Below are 26024 nucleotides of genomic sequence, written 5' to 3' on the forward strand. Positions count from 1 at the left end.
TCCTGCTGTCATGGATTGTCCAGTCCAACAGGATAGACTGGCAGTGAACCAGTTACTCCAATCAGGAGACCTACAGTAAAAGGGAACACACAGTGGAGGTCAAGAGATAGTCTTTGGGGAATAGGTTCATTCATCAAATATTTACAGACCAGACACAGGCCCAGTACTGGGGATAAGTGGTGAAAAAAAAAAAAAAAAAGACTCGCTGCTTTTACTTTCTATAAGAAAACAAAAATGTTATTTAAAAAATGCCAAAATAATGCTTGTGAATATCATTGTGGGACAATTATGAGAGGTTGTAGGATTGTATAACAGGGGAATCTATCTTACAGTATGTTCAAGGAAACCACCTAAAGACCTTAATAGTGAATACAGGGGCAAAAAAAAAATTTACACCATTTAGACTTATGTTGCCTGTTTTTTAAAGATAATTTGTTTGTAGTCCAACTTTACATTCTCCACTAGCATCTTTTTTCCCAGAAAACCTGGTGTTGTGATAATTTTGAATTGCTTGGCTATGTTCAATCATGGACGTGAAACCATCAACACCAAAGGATACTACTGAATGTCAAATTCCTTGGCAGATGAAAAGAATTAGACATTAGCAATTTCCCACAAGTGCCCATCCTTAAACTGTTGACCCAATTTGTAGCCCAGAGCAATCCAGTCGGTAGGCATAAGCTATTTCTATTAGATGTTCATTCTGGGGCAAACTCTGTTTTGTGATGCCAATCTTCAAGTTTTTAGCCATCTGCCTGCCAGTCATTCCTAACCTCATCTTCCATTCTCATCATGAATATAATTGTCATCAGTGGGGACTCTTTTTAAAGGAAATGTTATCCTTAGCAATTTATCTTCTTTGTGTTTCCTCGCTTGAATAGAGCGAGACAATGATACATAGAGCTGGGAAGGAGGGAGTGTTGCTAGAAGCATATTGGGCTTGACATTTTTTTTAACTTCTCCAGCTCCAAGAGAGTTGCTGCTGCCAGAAATAATCTTGAAATGCTATCTTTTTTTTCCTTTTTGGATATTATAAACTTTCTCTTCCTGTTAAAAATGGGTTTTGATAATGTACTCAAGAGTTCTGACAAACCTAAGCTTAAGAGCAAAAGGGGAAGTGGAGGGCTGCCCCATGGAGCTTCCCTGCAGGGCACCTGCCCGTCACCACCTGAGGGAACATAGACAAAGGGAGTGAGAAGCAGGTTTCTGAAAACCTGTGGAGAAGGGAGAACTGGGACATTGAGGTCCGCCCTCTACACATCTAACTTTTTCAGATAGCTTGTGTTAGCCAGATAATTATTGCATTTATTTTTCATCTGACAGAGCAATGGCACCCCTTATAAAGCTAGATTTTGGGTATGAGGATTTCTCATATTTTATTTTAGATGTGTTTTCTATAGACAAAGAAAAGTGATGATAGAAACAATAATCTGGAAAACATTAATAGTACAGACAACCTCCATACTGGCTTGTTCCTTATGCCACATTCTCTGCCATTAGCTGGTAGGTAGTAGGTTACCTCACCTGTCTTATTTGCTGGATCTACAGAAAAGAAACCATTTTACAGATAATCCATAAGCAAAAAAAAAAAAGAAAAAAAGGAAGTTCAATTTCCTGAGCACTTAAATGACTGCTTTAAGAGACCATAAATCATCTTGAAATCATTTTGACTTGGACTGAGATAAAATTTAGGAATGGATTGGCATTGACACCAAAGTATGAAAGGCATTTACATGACAGATATTATCATTATGGTTTTGCAATAACCTTGTCACTTACGTTTCAAAGTATAGGTAATCTTTAAAATGCAGATAAATACTATGTTTAAATAGACAATTTTCTAGTTCCCAGAAAGGGTTATGACAAACCTAACTTTTCTTCACTTTCACTGGGGACAAAACTGGGGAATGTTTTGGTTTCCAGTCCCCTTTTTCAAGCAGCCAGCAAATGACGAAAATAACTAAGACTTAAAAGTCAGTTTCAGGGGGTCTTGAGAAATCCATCCCCGTGATTATAGAAGAAGTGCAGAATTTTATTTCTTTCCACAGAATTGGATCAGCTTATCACTGAGTCTTGGGTAGACAAAGTAAATTTGGGTTCCCGGTATAGCCAGGAAGTAAAAACAGATAGAAATTGGGAGATGGAAATGTATCTTACAAGCTTACCATACGCTATTTTACCAAAGACATTCAACCTTCTCAAAAAACAGTTCATTACTATTTGACTGTGCAAAAATCCGTGACAGATTTGTAATTCACTTTTCATCTTGTTCAATCATCCATCCATCCATCCTTCCATCCATGCATCCATCTAACAAATACTTGTCATTTGATACTAGCTTTAAAGAGCTGATCATCAGCTAAGTAAGTTGTTTTCACTTTTTCCTTAGCAGAGGAATCTCAGAAGAATAGATTATTATACTGAACGTTACAAAATCAAATAACTAGAGCTGCTTTCTCTTTTCCTCCAATGGACATAACTGAGCTCCCTCAGATAATCTATACAGCGGCACAAAGGATAACTTGAAAATTTCCAAGCAAAGGACCACAAATGTGAGCCTTGTCCTGTCAAAAATCCAGTATTTTTGTTCAACACAAGTCAATGGAGCCAGGTTGCGTGGTCGGGATAGATTGAAAAATTAGATTTCTCTGATTGACTAAGGCTAGGATCAGTCACAAATATAAACCTTGGGAATCAGGAGATTTGAGTATGATGGCACCAATCAAACTTTCTAAATGTCATGGTCCTGTGGGCCTCCGATCCCCAGGTCTGGGCCCCACATTGTACTATGGCTTCAATTGGTATAATTGAAGCCATAGTACAACTTGTCATGGCCACATGAGCTTGTTATTTAGAGCAGCACCTCTCTGGCTTCCAGTGTGCAAATCCATCATCTGTGAGCCTGAGGAAGATGTGGTCTGGGGTCATTGACTTCATCAACAAGGTTTTAATGAAAATGGAGCACTTGTCAATTCCCAGTGACTGAGCTCTCCTCCCCTTTTCAGAGACATGGTAGTATGTGTTGGGACCAGGAAAAGGGCACTGTACATGAGGTCACAGGATCCGGTTCTGGTTCGGATGCTGCCACGTACTTACTAGGTAAAACATGGGCAAGTGTTTAAGCTACTCTTGATCTCAGTTAAGCCTCCTCTGTAAAATAAGGGAATCATATAACCTCACTGGTCCTTTGCGAGCAAAAATATAAATTGAATGTTTATAATGTATCTACAGTCGTGTCAGATACATAGTAAATACTCAATAAATGGTTAGTACCTATCATGATACTATTATCATCATTAGTTATATCACCACGTCATTTGGCTGTTCTGAGTCTGCATCCTCACTAAAAATAGTGATAACAATAGTCCTATTTCTGTCTTTGAACTATTTTGTAGATTAAATGAAATGTATATTAGATGCACTTTTTAAATCCTAAGAATAATATGCCTCAGACAATGTTTAATAAAGAGAACGGTAGTAATCCCTGTCCTTGAGGAGATTACATTCCAGGGGGGAAACACACAGACAATAAGTATAATTAATAAATAAATCATATACTATATTTGAAAGTCACAGTTACCCTGGAGGTGGGAGTGGGAGCACAGAGCAACGTAAGGGAGATCGTGAATGCTGGCTAAGGGAATTAGGATTTCAGTAGGGTGGTCAAATGTGCCTTTGATAAAGTGACATGTGGGCAAATATGTGGCAGAGGTGAGAGAATGAGCCAGAGATCTGCTGGAAGAGAGTCCCAGGTGGTATATAGTTCAACTTGTCAAGACCAGAATAGCCTGTTATTTACAGCAACACCACCCTGGGTTTAGAGCAACCCTAAGAGGAAATCATGTCTGCCATGTTCAAGCTGTAGCCTACAAGAAAACCATTCCTTCTGGAACAGAGGAAAGGAGAGAAAGGTGGTAGCAAATGAGGTCAAAAACTTGATTGGGGGATTAGGGGAGGACAGATCAGATAGTTAACCTTGGTAACCATTCTAAACAAAGGGTCAGACTTCCTTTTGCAAGTTTTTCATCAACAAATAATGACGACTTGTGACAAGATGCAAAAATGTATGAGTTTTAGAGTTCAACACACCTGAGTCACACTCCTGTGACCCTGGGCAAGTTATTCAACTGCTCTGAGCATCAGCTTTTTATCTGTGAAGTGGGGACAATACCTTGTACGGTTGCTGAGAAGTTTATAATTAATGTACGTAAAGTGCCAGGTGCAGCGCCCAGCACCCAACTGAGAGCTCACTAAATGGCAGTGAGGGCTGAGATGACATGAAACTGTCCTTTTGGCTCATCTACAACTGTGCTATGAGGGACTGGCTCTGGACCTCCAGTGGCTACCTTCTTTTCCATATTATTTAACTCAGTGCAGTAACTCAATCTGGCATGTCTGTCGCTGTGTCTGCTGGATTGACTGTAAATCAAATGAGATTCAAGGTATGCCCTGGGAGCTTTCATATGCCTTGTGCTATTTTCAGTCATAAATGTTGCTTCAGTCTTGCATTAAAGCCAAATGATGACTTTAAATTGGTGTATAGTATAGAACCAGCTATTACTGACTTGACTGAGGGTACTTGCAGCCGACAATTATGAGCTAACATGATCTGATTTCAGGTGTCTGGGTTAAAGACTGTAATGTGTGATTAGCACTGTTGTTCCATTAACTTTAATGCCAGTGATGGGCATGTGGCAAGACTGAGATGCTCTTTCCATGATCTAAGTTCAAGCCTCCTTACTTCCTGCTCATAATTTTGCATTGGCCTTTTGTTCCCTCTGCTTTGCCACCGTGCACTTCTCTAACCACTCCTGCAAACAGCACCCAGGGTGGTCACTCTAGAGCAATATCCAGATCACATCACTACTTGGCTTTCAAATCCCCATTTGTGCTGCATTGCAACATAGAATCACACCAAGATCTCTCCCTGGAGAGGAAAGCCCTCTCTAATTAAATCCTATCTCAAGTCTTCAGCTCTGTCTACTTTAATGTATTTTTTAAAATACCTTGACTGGGACTTCCAGTCAAATTGGCAGAGTAGGTAAACACTGTGTTCGCCTCCTCCCACGACCACATCAAAATTAGAACTAAGTTACAGAACAACCACGCTTGAGAACCACCTGAAGGCTAGCTGAACAGAAGTCTTATAACTAAGTATATAAAAAAATCCAGGTCGAGACTGGTAGGAGGGGCAGAGACATGAAATGGGCTGATCCCACACTCATGCATCTCAGTTAACACGTTGCGTACGGCGGGGTTTAAATCCCTCATACCCCTCTGTGCCGGCAGGTTTTTAAAAGAAACTACTTTAAAATGCACTCTTCTCTTTAAAGCGTAAATGCTTCTATGTCATTTATTATTTTTCTATGGAATTTTTTAGGATTTACTCACCTATGATGTTAGTAATCCCTCCTGGTGTGATACTGCAGAAAGCAGCTTCCTTTGTGCAGTGGGACACGGCAAAAATTGCATATGTACTGAGTTTCACTTCTCACTTTTTTTGATGCGCACACTTTACACACCCATGTGTGATATTTTTTCTTTCCTCTTCCCACTATGGGCTCCAGATGATGCGTGGCCAAATCTCCCGAGAGCCTGGCCGGATTGTCTTCCTTGGCGGCCCGCTGCGTAGGCACTTTCACAGCTGGTTCCCTATCGCCACTCGTCTCACCTCCCTGTCTTGGCCTCTCACTGCTCTCTGCCCAATCTTTTGAAATTCTCGTTATCCACCCTTAACGCATGGCTCAGAAAAAAAACGAAGATTCTCGTGATCCATACGCAACGTGTTAAGAATCAGGAGGGTTATCTCAGCTGCCGAGGTCCCTCCTGAGGAGTGAAATCAGGGGTGGGGTCCCAGCCACACACCAGGCTCCCCAACCTGGAGCACCTGTGCAGGGAAGAGGATTCCCCACAACAGCTGACCGTGAAAACCAAGAACGATGGGATAAGTATGTTCAAAGTGAAGGGGAGTGTTTTGAGGGGGATTAATGGCAATATGTCTTTTACTGTAATAAATTATTTTTACTTAAACATCTGTATTGTTTAATCATGCCTCGTACGAGAGAAGAGAGAGCAAGAGAATAAGAAAGGAACAGAAACGAACTACAAAAACAATCAGAAAACAATTAATAAAATGGCAATAACCACATACCTGTTAGTAATTGCTTTAAATGTAGATGGATTAAATGTTCCAATCAAAATATGAATGGATAAAGAAGAGGTGGTACATACTGTGTTTCCCCGAAAATAAGACCAGGTCTTATATTAATTTTTGCTCCAAAAGATGCATTAAGGTGTATTTTCAGGGGATGGCTTATTTTTTGATGTACAACAATCTACATTTATTCAAATACAGTCATGTCATCTTCTTCTGCAACATCGTCATAACGTACTAAATACGGCCGTCTGGCTGACGATCTTAAATGGGGCTTATTTTCAGGGTAGGTCTTATTTGCAGGAAAACATGGTATAGACAATAGAAAGAATGAAATCTTACCATTTGTGACAACATGGATGGACCTAGAAGATATTATGCTAAGTGAAGTAAGTCAGACTGAGAAAGACAAATACCATATGATTTCACTTATATGTTAGACCTAAAAAACAAAATAAACAAAGAATCAAACTCATCAGAGAACAAACTGATGGTTGCTAGATAGGAGGAAGTTAGAGAGCTGGGTAAAAAAGGTAAAGGGATTAAGAAGTACAAATTGGCAGTTAAAAAACCGTCACACATATGTAAAGTACAACTTACAGAATATAGTCAATAATACTGTAATAACTATATATGGTGTCAGATGGGTGCAAGACTTATCAGGGGGATCACTTAATAAGTTATAAATGTTTAACCACTATGCTGTATATCTGAAAATAATATAATATAGAATGTCAACAGTAATTTTAAAAATTTTTAATAAAAATAAATAAATATAAAAACAGCCTGAACAGCTCCTTAGAGAAATGGTTGATTCTAGGACCACGGTAGGAAATAACTAAGATAAGCCTAGAGCATCTTGTAGGGCCAGAAATTAAGGAAGTGCTCAAAAAAAGGGGTGGTGGTAAGTATACACAGAAACAAGCTGAAAGAGCTCACAATGGCCAAAGCTGGAATATTTTGAGCAACAAAATAAATAACATAGTATTGGATTATTACCCAAAATATAAATATCCGTGAGTCCATACTGATATAATAAACAAAAATAAATGGATGCGAGAGAAGAGACAAATATGTTATGCAGAAGAATTCCCAATAATTTTAGTCGATGTGCGACCCACAAGGAGATAGAACATAACTCCCATTTCTTAAGTGTGGGCTACACATGGTGATTTCCTGCCAAAGAGAACAGTGTAGAAAGGAGTGGGGTTAGGGGAAGGTAAGGATGCAGCAATCTGGCAAGCACTACCTGGGCCAAGGGATCAAGGTCAACATTAACAGTGATACGTTATATTGACAATATGTTCCCTTGATGTGATGTGATGAGAATGGCACTTTACCTCCATTAAACACATAACCTCAGTTTAATCATGAAAAAAGCATCAGAAAAATCCCATTTGAGGGACATTTTATATAATACCTGACCAACACTGCTCAGAACTGTCAAGGTCATAAAAAAAAGAAGAAATGTCTGAGAAACTGTCATAGCCAAGAGGAGCCAAAGGAGATAAGACAACTAAATGTGATGCAGTATCCTGAATGGGATCCTGGAACAGGAAAGGACAGGAAGGGACATTAGGTAAATGCTAAGGAAACCTAAATTAAAGCATAGACTTTAGTTAATAATAATGTATCAATATTGGTTTAAATTTAGCATACTAATAGAAGATGTTAATGTTTAGGGCATAAAAATAGGAAATAATAGGGTTTGGCATATATGGGAACTCAGTACTATCATCACTAGTTTTTTGTAAATCTAAAACTGTTCTATAATTAAGAGTCTGTTTTAATAAAAATGCCGCAGCCTCTCACATTAGCAAAATGCTTCCCCTTCACCCTCCCCTGTTGAAGCCCTGCCCTACCTTTCAACTCATAACTTAAAAAGCCTTCCTAATTCTTCACAAATGAATGAATGTCCCCTTCCACCTATGTCCCCAGATGTTGGTACTTACATGGTGTTAATTTTCATTAGTTCACTTATTCTTTATTCATTCAACCAGAAGGAATACCTATAGGAGTTCCTATAGGATTTGTTGACAATAGGGCTTTGAGGAGACAAGCAGCAACCTTGACCGTGACCAAGCTTGCCTGAGGTAGCAAACCATTGGTTACAATTATGCAAGGAAATGTGTAGGGTGCTGAGAGAATGAAAAGTGGTGAAAGCGAGGGGTATTTTCTGAGTTGAGGGTGGTGTATGAAGGGTTGGGAGGTAGGAGAGAATATTCCAGGAGAAGTCCTATTTGCAAAGGTTCTGAGGCAGAAAGGAGGGGGGCATCCCCAAAGAAATACATTAATGTGACTGGATATTATTACCATAGGTAGCCTATATGGTCACTTTACTCTGTGTCAGGCTTAGTGCTAATCTCACTGTTATCTTGATTTATACTCACACAACCCTATGAGGCAGGTGTTATTATTGTACCTATTTTACAGATGCAGAAACTCAGGCACTCAGATAGTAAGTGACAGAGCTGAGATTCAGACTAAACTAAGCTGTTTTGAAAGTCCAAACTCTTTCCTCCCATTGAGGGAGGCAGATGTATTCTGCCTTAAGTCAGAGATTCTTGTGAGTGTTTCTATCATATTAAACCAAGGTTTCTCAACCTCAGCACTATTGACACTTGGGCCAGATAACTATCTGTAGTGGGGTGCTGGCCTGTGCCTTGTGGGATGTTTAGCGGTATCCCTGGCATCTACATGTCAGTAGCACCCACCGTCCACCAATAATGATGACTTAAAATGTCTCCAGACTTTGCCAAGTATCATTAGTGGGGAGGACAAATAGTAAAATCACCCCACTCCCACCCCTGCATTACACTGTAAGTTCTCAGGACAGGGCAGAGCTGTGTCTTAAGTCGTCCCTCCTTCCTTCTCTCCCTACTATCAGCCCTCCCTCCTCTCCTTTTTATCAATGTTTCCTAAGTTCCCACCATGTATGGGCTGGATACACATTCCTTACAGGTTATATAACACAGTAACTTGTATACAGTGGTTACTTAACAAATGCTTGCTCAATTTCTGCCAACTGAATCCTAAATGCCAAGAATCGTAAATGTTCTTGATAAATGAAAAACATTTTTCCTGAATGCAAAATCTAACGTTGGGAAAGTTAATTTCTGATTTCTGGTCACTTGGAGTATCTTTTGTGTCCCTGGAGAATTGGCTTAGCTGATGTCCTGCAGGCTGGAAAGACAAACCTCTAGACAGACCCAGCAGTGCACCTGTTAAGAACTTAGTGAAGACTGACATACGTTATTATGTTGCTAGTAAATATTGATGAATGCATGGCTGACCTGCAACAATTAAATGAAGCCATACTCCTGGGTGTATAGTTTGAGGTGCCACATACCCATTCTCTCCAGTGATTCTTTCTATCATTTTTGGATGTTATCTGAATTGGGGAAGTGACTCCCCATTTAGTTTTTCTATTTAGCCCCCTTGAGTGTGTACAGGCAATGGGAGGGAGAGCTAAATTCTGGGCAGTTTTCCTGCCACTGCAGGTGCTGTCTCACTGGCGGGTCAGTTGCTTGTTATTAGTGGGAGTTCAGAGAATTGTCAATGCAAAGATAACACCAGAGTGAGCTCCCCAAATATAATGCACTTAACTCAGGGAGCATCTTTATTTTGTGTTAGCGCCAGGCATTTTCTACTCCACTGCCTTCCAGTGTGCCCAGCCCGGAACTGCCGCTTCTAGAGGGCTCTGCATGCATGCTCTGTGTTGCATTTGAAGTGTAGTGCCGCCATGCCTGTTGTCTCTCCCAACATTCCACAGACCTTGTGTATAATCTTGTCTACATGTACATATACAGGTTATAGAGAGAGCGGAAGAGAAGAATCCAATACTATTATACTTCATTGAAACTATTGCTCTAATTTCTCTCACTTTCCCCAAACCCTCCATACGTATCCCCACAAGCCTAAATGGACACTGACTTATTTCTAATCAGTGTACCTATTCTTTCTCTCTTGCCAGAAGGAGGGACGTGTGAAGTGATAGCCGCACACAGATGTTGCAATAAGAATCGCATTGAGGAGCGGTCACAAACAGTCAAGTGTTCCTGTCTGCCTGGGAAAGTGGCTGGGACAACAAGAAACCGACCCTCCTGCGTCGATGGTGAGTAGCTGGTTTGACACCTAGGTGTTCATCTAGGTGTTCACCATGCATCTAAATGTGGCTCAGGATAATGAACAAGGTGCACTCAAAGTATTGGAAAGCTACAAAGATGCCAGCCCTCAACCTAGAGTTTGAATTCTTGTTTCTCTGGCTTTGGGATTTTTAGATAGCTCTACTTTAACATTTTAGGGAAGAAATTTGAGGATCCAGCTCATTTGGCAAGTGACTTTGGATTGAGGTCATATGGAATGATGACGGTGATAATGGTAGTGAAGATAACGATACCTAACACTCACGGAATGCGTATTCAATGAGCACTCACTATATGCCAGGTATGGCTTGGGTGCTTCCTACACACTCATGACCAGGTAGAAGTGCCCCAAATGGTCACCACGTGCCAAGCACTGTGCTAAACACTTCTCATGCATTATTTCATTTAATTATCTATTGCTGTGTAACAATTACCCCCCGCTCAATACTTAGCAGCTTTAAACAGCAAACATTATCTCACAATGTCTGGGTGTCAAGAATTTAACTTAGTGGAGTGGTTCTGGCTCAGGGTCTCTCATATGCTTGCGGTCAAGATCTGACTGGTGCCAGAGGATGGTTTTCACATGGCTCAGTCGCATGGCTGTTAGCGGGTAGCTCAGTACCTCTTCACATGGGCCCCTCTGTCAGAGTTCGGTGTTCTGACCACATGGCAGCCGGCTTCTCCCAGAGTGAGTGATCCAAGAGAATAATACAGAAGCCAAAATGACCTTTTCTTTTATGACCTAACCTCAGAAGTTATGCATATTGTTTCCACAGTATGCTATTGGTTATACAAGTCAGCCCTATCTGTTCAGTGTGGGAGTGGAGCATAGGGCTTGAAGACCAGGAAACAGAAATCATTAGGGCAGATATACTTTCTCTCCCATTTTTAATATTGAGAAACTGAGGCTTAGAAGGGTTAAATGATGTTCCATTGGTCTCATAGCTGGTAAGTCATGACTCGACTGATGCTTGATCCCAGAGTAACTGACTCTAATATCAAGTTGTGACCACCATCTTTAAAACAATGTCATACACGACTCTGTCAGCCATGAGTTCAAGGTTCAAAAGGACCACACATTTCTCCCCCGATCTTTATCTTTCATAATTTTAGATCCAGGTTTGAGGTGATCTTCAAATTCTTCAGTAAGGAAATCAGAACTCAGAGAAGTCAATCACTTGCTCAGGGTCACACAGCAGGAATTAGAGCCTGGATCTCTTGGCTGAGGGCCCATTCTTTTGCATCTAGATATAGATAGGACAAAATACCTTCTAGATTGGCTCATGTTATGTATTTTCCTTATGAATCATTAGGTGTTAGTAAGAGAGACACACTCCAGCTAGATACAGTAAAGAGGAAATTATTTTTTAAGAAAATAGAGAAATCTATTTTTTAAGAAAATAGAGGACTCTAATTAACAGGAAATTCAACCAAACCTCATGGTATTCATAAATTCTTTAGGCAGCTGCCATCTTGTTTACTTTGCTTCTGATCTCTGTTTCCCTCATTTTCTTCTATGTGGAATGGTTCCTTCGTCAAAGATTTTAGCTTTTGCTCCCCCATTATGTAAGGACTGCTGTGAGGCTTTTATTTCTATGGTGCCACCTCTGATCTCACTCAGCATCATGGTATATCCCACAAATATTTGACTTGGTTCCTGTGTCTTAAATGCATTCTCGAAAAAGACTAAATATGATTGGCCCTGCTTGGGTCACATGTCAACCTTTGCCCAATCAGCCATAGTCAGAGGGACAAACTCATGTGGCTTGTACAGCTGCCCATTCTGTACCATGGAAAGGTGAAGCATTTTTTATAAAGGATGTTAAAAATCCAGATTAAGAAATACAATGTGATCTATAGCTCTCAATCAGGGCAACTCAGGGGTGTTTTGGCAATGCCTGGAGACATTTTGTTCTAGACATTTGTTACAACTAAGGGGGTGCTACTGGCATCTGGTGGGTGAGGTCAGCAGTGCTGCTAAACATCCTACAATGCATGGGACAGCCCCCACAGCAAACTTATTCAGCCCCAAGTGTCAGTGGAGCTGAGGTTGAGAAACGTATGCTATGGTTATTTCTAGATTCTGGTCAGCATGATGAGACACCTACAGTGCAGGGAAGACAGGCAGCTAGACTAGAAAAGCCATTTCACTCTCTTACAGGAAAAAAACTCTTGACCCTAGAAGCCAATAAACATTATAAAATCATGATGGTTTCTCATGTCCTCTGCCAAAGAACAAACTGAGTCTGTTAACTATAAATCTCCATTTTGTTTCCAGTTTATTTTTATTTCTAAGGACCTAGGAATAGAATTGCCTTCAGGATTTGGATGCAAGATGTGAGGAGCAATGGAATGTTTGTGCTGGCAGAGGGGGATGGCACGTGGCCCTCATTTTCTGTGAGAAGTTAAGTCACATAATGGTAATATTTTTCTCTCAGAACAAGTTTGTTTCCTTTGGAAACTCCTAACCCTTTAGTTCAGGCAAGAGGGCAATTCGTCCCTATCTTCCAAGTGACAGTCAATAGTATAAAGTGTTCTATAGTCTCAATCTGATGTTTTATAGTTTCCAAAGCATTCCACTCTTCCAAAATCCTTGAATCCATTGGCATGTATGGGAAAAGTCTACGTGTTGCTATGATCAAAATTGATTTTATGGCCTAGATCTCTACATGCAAGTTAAATATGAAGTGTATATATAAATTAATATTTCCAGGTAGTTATTAAGATCATGAACTATGAAATTAGACAGGCATGAATGGGATCTTGTGGTGAGGCTGAAGGAAATCATGTGTATAATGTGCTTTATACAATGTCTGGTTCCCATCAAGTGCTCACTAAATGATGATGTCTATTTCCTGTCTTGTGTGTTGGTAATATGTGTTGATAATGCTTAGAAAGAGACATCATTTTACAAAGTTTTGTTTCATATTAATTCAACGTAGTGACATTCTAGCTACCGTCTCTTAGAACTGCTTCTGACTAATTTTGCTGGATATAACGAATGTTGGTTAGTCATCTTCAGGAATGCATGCTCATTATAGGAATCTTGAAAATGTATCCATGCATTTAAATCACTCATGATATTATTGCTGAAAGATTACCATTGCTTTGTGAGATAACAAATATATGTCCTTCCAGGCTTAACTCCTCATTAAAGAGAAACTCACAGACTAGGTATTTTATTGAACTAAAATGTTATAGTACTATTTTATCGACAGCTTGTTTCATATAATATATGATGACCATTTCCCAACTTAATACATACTCTTTAAAACATTATTGTTAATAGCCACGTGGGATTTCAGGGGTGTGTACACACCATCTATCTAACTACCCCTCCACTTTGGCACGTTCACAATGTTTCATGCATTACCATTTCTCAGCCCAAGAGTGGATAGAAACCAGCTTCTCTCCTTGACAACAGCAATCTATGTACCACATTTGCCCTAAATATATTCTGCTATACATTTCCCATGGTAAGTGTTCCAATTGCGCTGTTATTTGCTTTCCTCTGAAATTGCAGGTCAGTCGCAATTTCTACAGTGTTTTCAAAAACAGAGGAACAGCAATGATTTTAAAATAAGCATATATTGGATTGTTTTAAGATTCAAAATCTGAGACCAGATTATTTAAAATGGAACACAAATTTTGCAGTCCAATCTTAACAATTTGTTCTAAAGTATAATATGACATTTGGAGAAATTTTTAAGTAGTGCACTTTTAGTTTAAAAATTATATTCTATTGCCTAATAACTGAATATACCAAATACATACTCAACAACTTAATTTGGGGACATTCATTTATAAATATTTTTAAAAGCATTGGAGTTGTGTCTAGCACTATACTGAAAGAATATGTCATTACACTCTAATTCACACCCTGTTGTGTTTTATTAATTATTCTACAACACAAAATGGGGCGGAGGAGCACCTTACTAAATATCTTTGGTAGAAACCAACTAAAAATATAGCGTACAGCCTTTTACTAATCTCCAATTACAGTTGACCCTTGAACAACGTCTGGATTAGGGGCGCCACCCCACCTCCAACCCTCCACCCTTACAGTTGAAAATCCCCATATAAATTTTTTTGTGTGTGTTTTATTATTATTATTATTATTATTATTATTATTAGTTTCAGGTATACAAAGCAACATAATAGTTAGACATTTGCACCCCTCACAAAGGGATAACCCCCGTCATCCAAGCTACTACCCCTCTGACGTCTTATTTAGCTGTTATAATACCACTGACTATCTTCCTTATGCTATATTCCACCTCCTGTGACTATATGTATATATATTTTTTTTTCTTTACTTATAGTTGGCATACGATATTATTCTATTTCATATTCAGTTGTACAACACATTGGTCATGAATCTACACAGTCTATGACGTGATCCCCCTGATAAGTCCAGTACCCACCTGGCACCTTACATATTCTTTACAACATTGTTGATTATATTCCCCATTCTGTATTTCATATCCCTATGACTATATTGTGCCTCCTAATTTGCTTTTCCTAATCCTTTCACTTTCTCCCCCTTCCATAACTTTTGACTCTGCAGTCAGCCATTTGCATTGTGATTCAACCAACCCAGGACTGAAAACACTACTTTCAGGCCACAGTTGAAAACTTTGGTTGGGAATACAAAAATACTCTTTTTGATCTGTGTTTGGTTGAAATCACAGATGCAAAACCTGTGGATAGGAAGGGCCAATTGTATTTACTGAACAAAAACTACATATAAGTGGACCTGTGCAGTTCAAACTCATGTTGTTCAAGAGTCAATTGTACTTTCCAGGGACTAAACTTAAAATAAAGACTCATAAACAAAAGATGATTACTCAAAACATAATTATCTACTTAAAAAATAATTTTTCTAAGAAGATGATATAAAACAAAGAAAAATAAATATCTAGCGGCTTATTAAATTATGTTTTATCATGTTGATCTATAATGGCATAAAGATTACCAATATCAAAGTTTTAAGACTAATGGAACATAATAATAATAATGATAACAATAATAAAAATTATGGTTAACAGTTTCTTTTTTGATTTGGTCTGATTTATTTTTATTAAATACATTGGGGGTGACAATGGTTAGTAAAATTATATACGTTTCAAGTGTACAATTCTATAATACATCATCTATGTATCACATTGTGTGCTCACCACCCAGAGTTTGTTATCCTTCCATCACCCTATATTTGACCTCCTATACCCTCTTGTACCACCCTCCTGCCCCTTTACCCTCTGGTAACCACTCAACTGTTGTCTGTTTCTATGAGTTTTTATTTCTTTGTCTTGTTCATTTGTTGCTTTCAATTTTATATCTCACATGTGACTAAAATCATGCAGTTCTTAACTTTTTCTGTCTGACTAATTTCACTTAGCATGATAATCTCAAGATCTATCCGTGTTGTCTCAAATGGCAGTATTTCATCTTTCCTTATGGCTGAATAATATTTTATTGTGTATATGTACCACATCTTCTTAACCAATCATCTATCAAAGGACACTTTGGATGTTTCCATGTCTTGGCCACATGCTTGGTATAATGCTTCAATGAACATAGGGGTACATATACCTTTATGGATAAATGTCTTCAGATTTTTGGGTAGATACCCAGAAGAGGGATTGCTGGTATTTGGCATAATCTTTTGAGAATTCTCTGCTTAATTTTTTGAGAAACCTCCATATTGTTTTTCATAGTGGCTGTACTAATTTACATCCCACCAACAGTGTATGAGGGCTCCTTTTTCTCCAAAGCCTTCCAACACTTATTATTTGTCTTGTTGATGATAGCCAGTCTAACCAGTGTGAGGTGATATTTCATTGTGGTTTGTATTTGCATTTCCCTAATAGCTAGTGAAGTTGAACATGTTTTTTAATATATCTGTTGGCTGTTTGTATGTCTTCTGGGGAGTAGTGTTTGTTCAGGTCCTCTGCCCATTTTGTAGTTGGATTGTTTGTTTTGGTTGTTGAGTTGTATGAGTTCCTTATATATTTTGGATATTAACTCCTCATCAGAGGTGTTGTTTGCAAATATCTTCTCCAATTTGGTTGGTTGCCTCTTTGGTTTGTTGATGGTTGCTTTTGCTGTGCAGAAGCTTTTCAGTTTGATATAGTCCCACTCATTTATTTTTGCTTTTACTTTCCTTGCTTTTGAGGTTAAAGTCATAAAATCCTCTCTAAACCCAAGGTCCATAAATTTAGTACCTATACTTTCTTCTGTGTAATTCATTGTTTCAGATCTTACGTTTAGGTCTTTGATCATTTTGAGTTAATATTTTCTTAAAGGTTCACCATGTACCACTTTTCCAATCCTTCAAGTCTTCACATTCATTTAATTATAACTCCAGTCCTATAAGATTATGTATCCTTCTATTATTTCCATTTTACCCGTCTGGAAACTGAGACACTGTGATTTGGAGACTTGCCCAGAAGTGTGCAGCTAGTACTGGCAGAGCCAGAAGATCAGCCTGAGCTATCTGACTCCAGGGCCTCCAATTATCAATCATAGGCAAACAAGGATATAACATAATACATGTTATATTCCAAAGGCTTTCTTACAAAATGCCAAAATATCTGGGTGAGATGAGAAAGAAAGTCTAACCGTGTGGATACTTTCAGAAACATCCAGTACTTTGGGCAATACCTGCCCCTTCCCTTTCTGTGTCCTAGAGATGGTTGAGCAATTGCCTTTCCTAAGGTCATTGTCATTGAATAATTGCAGCATTTCTGTAAATCATGGTTTCAGTTTTGTAGAATGATTGCAGCTTCATTATTTATTTATTTTTTTTATTAAATTTATTGGGGTGACAATTATTAGTAAAATTACATAGATTTCAGGTGTACAATTCTGTATTACATCATCTATAAATCCCATTGTGTGTTCATCACCCAGAGTCAGTTCTCCTTCCATCACCATATATTCGATCCCCCTTACCCTCATCACCCACCCTCCACCCCCCGCCCCCCTTACCCTCGCAGCTTCATTATTTAAAGCATGGGGGCATAAAATAACTATTTCATGAGGAAGTTTTCATTCAGTTTTCCCTACTTAGGATTTCATTCTCATGTAATTTGTGTCTGTTTCTAACTGAGATAAATATGCGCGGGGGGGAAAAAACATCATTACAACTACTGGTTAGTAGAGGAGGTCTTTTCATTCAGTGTGGATTTTAGTATCAATCTGATGAAGAAAAATATTACAAGTTCATAGGCCTTTCTTTCACATTCAATGTAAATAATAACCACTTCAATGACTCTGATTGCTAGGAAATTTTACCTCTTCTTATACTGGCTTATTAGCCAGAGGCAACAGCAAGAAGAGTTCAGCTTACGTCACAGAATTTTCTGACATTCACAGCTATGGAAACCCCAGATTTTTTGTTTTTAACTATTAGTGTACAGTTAGCATAATACTCCTGGCTATTTCTGAAAAAGTATGAAATAGTCATCATACTCCTGGCTATTTCTGTGAAGAAAAAAACCCACAATATATCAAGACACTTTACTCCTTGCTCATCATACTTAGCCTCCATGCTAAGAGCAAAAGAGTCAGAAGGAAAGACACATAAGATTCAGACCCAGAAGACAGACAGTAAAATAGAGGGACAAGGAAAGGAGAGATCAGAATAAAGGGTAATAAAAGAGAGAACTAAGTGAGTAGATGCTTAGAAGGAATATTAAAACATCTATCCATAAAGTGCCTTCATTTGTTTTTTTCCAAGCAACTGTTTGTATTCTGGCTCACAGTTGATAACTAAGTAAAATTTATTTAGTAGATTAAGACTTTATTTTTTATTTTCCAAGTGGCATTACATGAGATTTCAGAACCTTTGCAAACATTGTTTCTGGAGATTCCTCCTTTGGAAAATATATGATAAAAGTTTCTTGACCACATACCATCATTGTCCCTAGAGACAAGTGTGGAGAAAAGGGCTGAGAATGGAAGGAAACTTGAAATTCTGCAACAGTTTTCTGTAGAAGACCATGAAATATGTATGACAAATACTGTATATAATGGCCCATTCTTAGCCTTCCAAAACATGATAGCATATTAAAGGCTGTGAGAATTTCTACAGACAAGAAACTTATTGAACTTTAATTCAGTATTTTCCAAACATTTTTAACCATCAACCTATTTCAGTGTAACACTTATTCACATCCTGCAGATCCGATGTTCTATGAAATGGACTTTTGGGCCACGCTGGCACAGACTATACGAATGGACTATATTTTTATTTTCATTTCTAGGAATGTTTTTTAGGTCTTCTGAGACTGACTGATAATCCCTATGCTAATAGCTCAGCGCTTTCCCTAAGACTGACTGACCAAGCACTGCGCTATGGGTTCTGGTAGCAATGTGATTTACAATATCTCAGTGACATGTCAGGCACAACTGCAGTTTAGAAATCATCTAGAGACCTTCCAGAGAAACATAACATGAAAAAGCTTAAACTCTTATTTTTATTCACAAATATTAACCATTTTAGGGGACAGGAAAGAAGACCTATTTTGGTTTCACCATTTGTTACTTGTCGTCCCCACATGGTGAAATACCAAGACAATGAATTGCTGTGGCGATTCAGGGAGAAGCACAGCAGTGGTCTGTGGTCCCTTTATGACCACCACTGTTTGAAACCCACCTTGTTCTCTCAAGGAAGACTCCAGCTTGTTTAATAGACAAATGCTGAGCTCAGTTGGCTCTATCAGAAAGTATTTATGAAAGGAGTTTCCATTGTTCTTGTTAGAAGAGGGTCTTCTATAACATCATCAGTAAAACAGTGGAATTTTCAGGCATAATTTCTGAATTATATAGAAGTATTCTTTTGCTCCCCTATGTGGCACCTAGTACTGCCCAGGTGTGTGCGGGATCCAAGCCTGCATTAGTAAGAGGGTGAGAGGAGGACGTACGAGAACTGACAAGGCCTTTTATGCCGTCTAGTTAAAGGTCTGTCTCTATATTTGTCCCTTCTCACAACAAAGAGAGCAGGAATTCTGCAAGTCCGTGGCAGAAACCACCTTCAGGCCTGTTCCGCAGCTCAGCAGAGTGATGGAAAAATCGACTGTGTATGCCTTTGGATGGGACAGTCCGGTCTCCCACAGGCCTCACAACTCCCTATTGTTACACCTGTCTCTAGCACATCGATGTCACCTGCCTGATCCACGAAGACATTCGAATGTATGGATTCTGCCTCATAGAGTTGTTTCCCTACTATTCTCAAGTTAATATAGCAAACTAATATTGAGGAAAAAAATTCCTGTGATGTATAAAAATAATATATATAACCTGGTGTAAGTAGGAATATATGTATACAAAAATAGCAAAGGGTAAAAATAACAGTAGTTCTGCCTCTTCTCCCCTCTCCCACCAATATTCTCATATCTTCATTGCCAGAAGGAACAATTGCACCATATTTCTGTGCATCCTTACAGAAAATATGTATGCACATGCTGGCACACACATAAAAAACTTGGTAAATCAAAATGGTGTCATTTATATAAAATGCCTGAACATGTATTTTTTAAGTATAAGAAAATATTTTAAATAGTTCACTTTCAGTAAAAGATTGGCTGTTAACATGAAAAAATGCTCAACATCAATCAATTGGAGAAATGTAAATTAAACACTAAAATGCAAAGTTTCATCAATCAAATAGGCAGAGATAAAAAATTTGGTAATACCCAGTATTAAGGATGAAAGAAAGAAAAATTACATATAAATCATACTCAGTGATAAACTGCTTACAAACTCAATTAGTTAGCCACTTTTCTTTATTTGGTTCACTAAAAGGGAAGAAGATAAATAGGAATTTTTGTAATGAGACTGGATGTTTGGGGAACACAATACAAATTACCTGCACTATATCTGCAGGGACTTCACTTAGCAACAGTTCTAGGATACATAATTCCCTGCATTTCCTCAGCAGAGTTATGTTAATGAGTCTGGAAATCACTTAAGAAATCTTCTAAGGATTTTGATATAATTTCAGTGGGAAAACTATATATGAAGTATATTTAGTACATATACTTGGACCTAAATACAGCAAGTCCCACTGTAAAGCTGTCTTTATAACCACTTGGAAGGTATAAAATTCTCTGCACAAATGTTTGTCACAGCGTGTATTGTGTGTGTGTGTGTGTGTGTGTGTGTGTGTGTGTGAGATCATTCTGCAGAACACCCCAAACCCTTGTCTGTTGTGTAGCTGGAATGTACTTGCTTACAATAATTTCAATTTCATCAAGAAAATTTCCCTAAAGTAACTCCAAAGTCATTGGTTTCAATATATCTCCAAAAAGCTCAGGTGTTTTCAAAGACCTATTTTTGTCTGATATGAGCACACTTTTAATGAATTCTTCTTTTTTTATTCAGAAAGGTGGGGGGAATGTTTTTCTAAATCTAGAGCCAGCTTCTCATCCCGCTAGCCAGGCTCCAGCCCAGTTAAGGCGAGGTTTCGGGGTTCTGTTATTAATGTGCTGTCCATATGAATAATGAGCAAGCCTTGTAAATTACTTCACAACTTCTAGGAAAATCTATAACCCTGTCCTTCTGCAACAGCACTGGAAGTTGCCGAGAACATCAGCACATTTCTATGTGAACGATTCTGATAATTTCATCTAAGGGAGTGGTAAAATTTTGTCCCCTTCTCAGGCCTGTGTAGAAACTTATACAGATTAATACTATTTTGAAAAATTAATGATGTATTCCTCCATCTACCCAAGTTCCTTGGATTTTTGAGGGTCTTCCTCAAGCCCAAACAACAAGACATGAACCTCCCACTAACCAGAGAACAGAAGCCCAAATATTCGGTGTTTATGTTCAAAAGCCATTTAGAGACTCAGATATAAAATTTAATAATTACCTTTTTCGTACACCCACACTAATATGGATGCTGTAAGTTGAGGGAGGGAGAGAAAGAAAGGACCACATGGGTAGAAGAAATGTGGTCCCCTGGTGCAATGGCTATCTACCACGACTACCAAAGATGTGTCACCACCTATAGACCCAGCTCTCCAGCTGCCAACCAAGAGAGCACTATGTATAAGTATGATATCTCAACACACTCTCTTCATATCCTTTTGGTTGCCTTCCAATGAGACCACCCATGAACAGCATCTAGCATATTGCACACTGATTGTGCAACACAAGTCATAGCCACCAGTGTCATCAGGTCTACTTAGCATTCCATCCTGCATCGGTGACCCCAGCACATTTAATGAACCCTAGGAAGGGAGAAGAGGGACTGGGCTCCTTAGCAGGAGGGGTGGAAATAGCAAGGATACTTCACACACCAGTTACACAAGACCAGATGGAGTTAAGGTGTCCAGCTGAGCTGGGACATTAGTGGAAGAGTTTCATGTTCCCCAAGTCACCTATATCACTTATAATCCCTAATATTGTTTGGTATTTTCATATTTCATCACTAAAAATGTTTAGGGGTAACTTTCAATGGATTAAATTTCAATGTCAAGTAATATTACTTAGGCTGGAAAAAAATGATTGCATGGTTATCCAGTCACTCACTCAAAGGAAGGTCATATTCCTTCAAATTTAGAATCATTTACATGTTCCAACTTAGAAGTTGTCATTTATGATTTCTCTTGTTACTATACAATAATTTTGCTTTATGCTTAATGTTGTTCTCATCGACATTCTTCAGTGTACAGAAAATGTAAACCTTGCCAATAGTGGCTCGAGTGAAAAGAGAAGTAATTGTGAGAATATATTAGGGTCACAGAATCCAAGAGCAGATATTGCTCATAGCAGGGCTCTAGGTAGCTAAAACTGGGCCAGGGCACATGTGTTCACCATGGCTGTGTCACAGAAAAGGTCACCCTTCACCTTGGGCTACCTCTGCTATCTGCTTCATTCTCTTTCCTCTACAAACTAAGGAGATTAAATCTGTCCATGTCAGCTGGCAATGGTCTTCTTAATTACATGGGATACTAGTTACAGCACTAGTTTAAAATGGCTAATTGTGCTGATTTATAATTATTGAGCCCTTACTAGATGCCAGACCCATGTATTACTTTAGGTCATTCTCACAACAGCAGCCTTATAAGATAGAAACTATTACTATCCCCATTTTATAGAGGAGAAACCCAACGTCTTAGAAAAATTAAATTAGTTTTTCCAGGACATGGCAGCAGTAGATCTGGGACCCCAAATGAGGAACTGCTAGATATGATGGGTAGGATATGGCATCAGAAGTGTGGATAGGAAAGATTTGGTGTACCTGTTCACTTTTTGTACTCCCTTCCTTGGAGAAGGACAACACCATTCAGAGTGTCCAACATCACCCTTCCTTAAGCATCTCTTCCAACACACACACCATTATTATCCATGTCCAATATATCTCAAATCCATCAATCACTTGTCATTTCCTAGTTTTAATACTGCCATAATCTAGACTCATCTGATTAAAATGTTGCCTTAACACCCCTCCAACAACCCATCGGACTCTAACTTTAGTTCCCAATTTGTATTACCAACTCCAGAGGTCCTACCTCAACCCACCATACCTAAAGCTAATAGATGCCCTCCTCTGCATCTTGGGAGTGTCGTGAACAACACTTACCATAACTTGCCATAATGGAAGTCTGATAGCAGCGCCCTTTGAAAGATGTTAGGATTGTATTCATTCCCAAACAGACAAATGGAAAGTGTCACTATAGGATCACTGCAGCTTGGAGCACGCAGGCCTAGATTTCAACCCTAGTTTTGCTATTGATTAGTCACATGTCCATCAGCATGCTATTCTCCTGGAACTACAATTTTCTCATCTATACAAAGGGAATGAAAAGAATATGACATTGAAGAGTCGATGAGAGTACTAAATGATACGTCATATAAACCATAAATTTGCAATTCTTTCTCCAGGCATATTGTGAGTCCTTAATTATATTAGCCGTAATAAACATATTTTGAGAAAACAATGAGTGCATTTCTAGGTTTTGAAATAAGAAACTGTGATTCAAAACTGTAATTTTTAATTAAATTTATTGGAGTGACATTGGTTAGTAAAATTATATAGATTTCTAGTGTACATTTCCATAATACATCATCTATATATTGCACTATGAGATTTTGCTTGTTGGTTTTGTTCATTCATTGCTTTCAGTTTTATATCCCACATATGAGTGAAATCATATTGTTCTCAACTTTTTCTGTCTGACTGATTTCGCTTAGCATGATTATCTCAAGATCCATCCATGTTGTCACAAACGGCAGTATTTCATCTTTTCTTATGGTTGAGTAGTATTCCATTGTGTACTTGTATATGTACCACATCTTCTTTATCCAATCATCTATCAAGGATACTTCAGTTATTTCCATGTCTTGGCCACCATGAATAATGCTTCAACAAACATAGAGGTACATATATCCTTACATATCAATGTTATCAGATTTTGGGGGTAAATACCTAGAAGAGGGGTTGCTGGGTCGAATGGTAATGCTCTTCTTAATTTTTGAAGGAACCTCCATGTTGTTTTCCATAGTGGCTGTACCAATTTACATTTTCACCAGCAGTGTTCCTTTTTCTCCACAGCCTCTAACGCTTGTTATTAGTTGTCTTGTGATAATAGCCATTCTAACAGATGCAAGGTGATATCTCATTGTGGTTTTGGTTTGTATTTCCCTAATAGCTAGCGAAGCTGAGCATCTTTTTATGTATCTGTTGGCCATTTGTATGTCTTCTTGGGAGAAAAGTCTGTTCTGGTCAGCCCATTTTTAAATTGGATTGTCTGTGTTTTTGGTGTTGCGTTGTATGAGTTCTTTATAAATTTTGGATATTAACCCCTTATTAAAAGTGTTATTTATAAGTACCTTCTCCCTTTTGGTTTGTTGCCTCTTTGTTTTGTTGATGGTTTCTTTTGCTGTGCAGAAGCTTTTTGATTTGATATAGTCCCAATCATTTATTTTTGCTTTTACTTCCCTTGCCTTTGAGGTCAAATTCATAAAATCCTCTCTAAACACAAGGTCCATAAGTTTCGTACCTACACTTTCATCTATGCAATGTATTGTTTCAGGTCTGACGTTTAGGTCTTTGATCCATTTTGAGTTAACTTTGGTATATGGTGACAGAGTGGTTTAGTTTCATTCTTTTGCATGTGGCTTTCCAGTTTTCCCAGCACCATTTATTGAAGAGGCTTTCTTTCCTCCATTGTTTGTTTTTGACTCCTTTGTCAAAAATGATCTGCCCTTATATATGTAAACTTCAGAACTGCAATTTTGATTGTAATATCTATACTTATACATGTCTTCTCATTTGATTACCTCCAACCATAAAACAAGCCTTTCAAGCTTCTAAACAGCTGTGCAGGAAAACAATAGCAGGTGCAATCATGATGGAGAAGCCTGTCGTCAGTCAGGCATGCAGAGTGAAGACAAATTGAATGTGATCTACTTGTTTTCCATTCAGAAGTGAAGGTGTTGAGGATGTCATCTTCCAATGCCAATCCAAGTAAGAAAAGGCACTCATTTTTTAAGTGCCTGCTGGTGTGCACACAAGCATCTCTGAGATTGAAAGATCTCATATAGATGATGGATTTCAGAAAGGATCAAGGAGTGTTCATTTACATAAGGGGCTCATTATGTACAAATCGACTTATTTCTTGCTTTGGTCTTCTCTCTCAGCCTTCACATGAAGGCTGCCATTTCTCTTCTTACCAGAGATGCTGTCCTAGGTGACTTCATTTATGTATTTTCATGGCTTCAGAGACCCAAACAGCACCATCTAACCTAATTCAGACTTCCAAACTCCAGGCCCTTTGTTCAGGTTATTATTAGACATCCCCTTTTGGATTTCTCAAAGGTACCTATCATTCACTGTGCTCAAAATGGAGCACACGTTTTACCAGCGTGCTGCTTGAGCATGGTTCCCACATCACTGAAGAGCACCTGCACTACAATGAACTGAATGTTTATGTCTCCTCAAAATTCATATGCTGAAATCCTAACCCAAGGTGATAGTATTTAAAGGATGCTTTTGGAGGTAATTAGGTCATGAGGGTGGAGCCCTAATGAATGGTATTAGTGCCCTTATAAAAGGCCCCAGAGGGCTCCCCTGTCTCTTCTGCCATTTGAAGATACAGTAACAAATTCACAGTCTGCAACCCTGAAGAGGGTCTTAACCAACACCTGACCATGTTGATGCACTGATCTTGGATTTCCAGCCTCCAGAACTATAAGAAATAAATGTCTGTGTAAGACACCCAGTCTATGGTATTTTGTTATGGCAGCCTGGAAGACTAAGACATACATCTTATTCAAGCCAGCCTCTTGGGGAAATATCTTTGCCTTTTCTCACTTCCTCATGGCCCACATCTCTCTTATCAACACACTTCCTAGATTCTACTGTCCAAACATCGCTCTACTCTTTTCCTTGTTTTCCATCCCTACCTCCAACAACCAAGCTCAAGCCATTGTCATCCTTTGCCTTGATTACTGAAAGATTTTCCTTCTTATTGCCTGAGCCTTTATCATACTTGTCCTCCAGCCACTAATCTAAGTCCTCCTGATGTATGCCACCAGAGCATTTTGTTCTTCCCTTTTGTGTAACATAATTGCCACTTTAAATTACATTCCAATATTGTCTTCACTGCTGTACATCAGATGCTACATGAAGGGCTTGCTCATGGCTGTATTTCAGCGCCCAACACAACTCCTGGCACAGATGCTCAAATAACTCATACCTTTTGCACCTAAGT

At 38.7% G+C, this 26024-nt stretch overlaps 1 protein-coding gene across 2 annotated transcripts in view; it reads left to right on the forward strand.

Annotated features, from left to right (window-relative positions):
• The window catches only part of TAFA1 (TAFA chemokine like family member 1), a 562910-nt gene that overhangs the window by 431699 nt on the left and 105187 nt on the right, over positions 1–26024 (forward strand). The window contains exon 3 of one of the 2 annotated variants that reach the window (XM_019711753.3): positions 10131–10268. In XM_019711753.3, coding sequence (XP_019567312.1) covers positions 10131–10268 — 138 coding nt within the window. Of the gene's footprint in view, positions 1–10127; positions 10269–26024 lie in introns of both variants that reach the window. The other variant, XM_019711752.3, reaches the window with a different exon arrangement.

Source organism: Rhinolophus sinicus, chromosome 5 (genome assembly GCF_057876585.1).
Source record: "Rhinolophus sinicus isolate RSI-liver-muscle chromosome 5, RSI-T2T, whole genome shotgun sequence".
Classification (NCBI taxonomy): domain Eukaryota; kingdom Metazoa; phylum Chordata; class Mammalia; order Chiroptera; family Rhinolophidae; genus Rhinolophus; species Rhinolophus sinicus.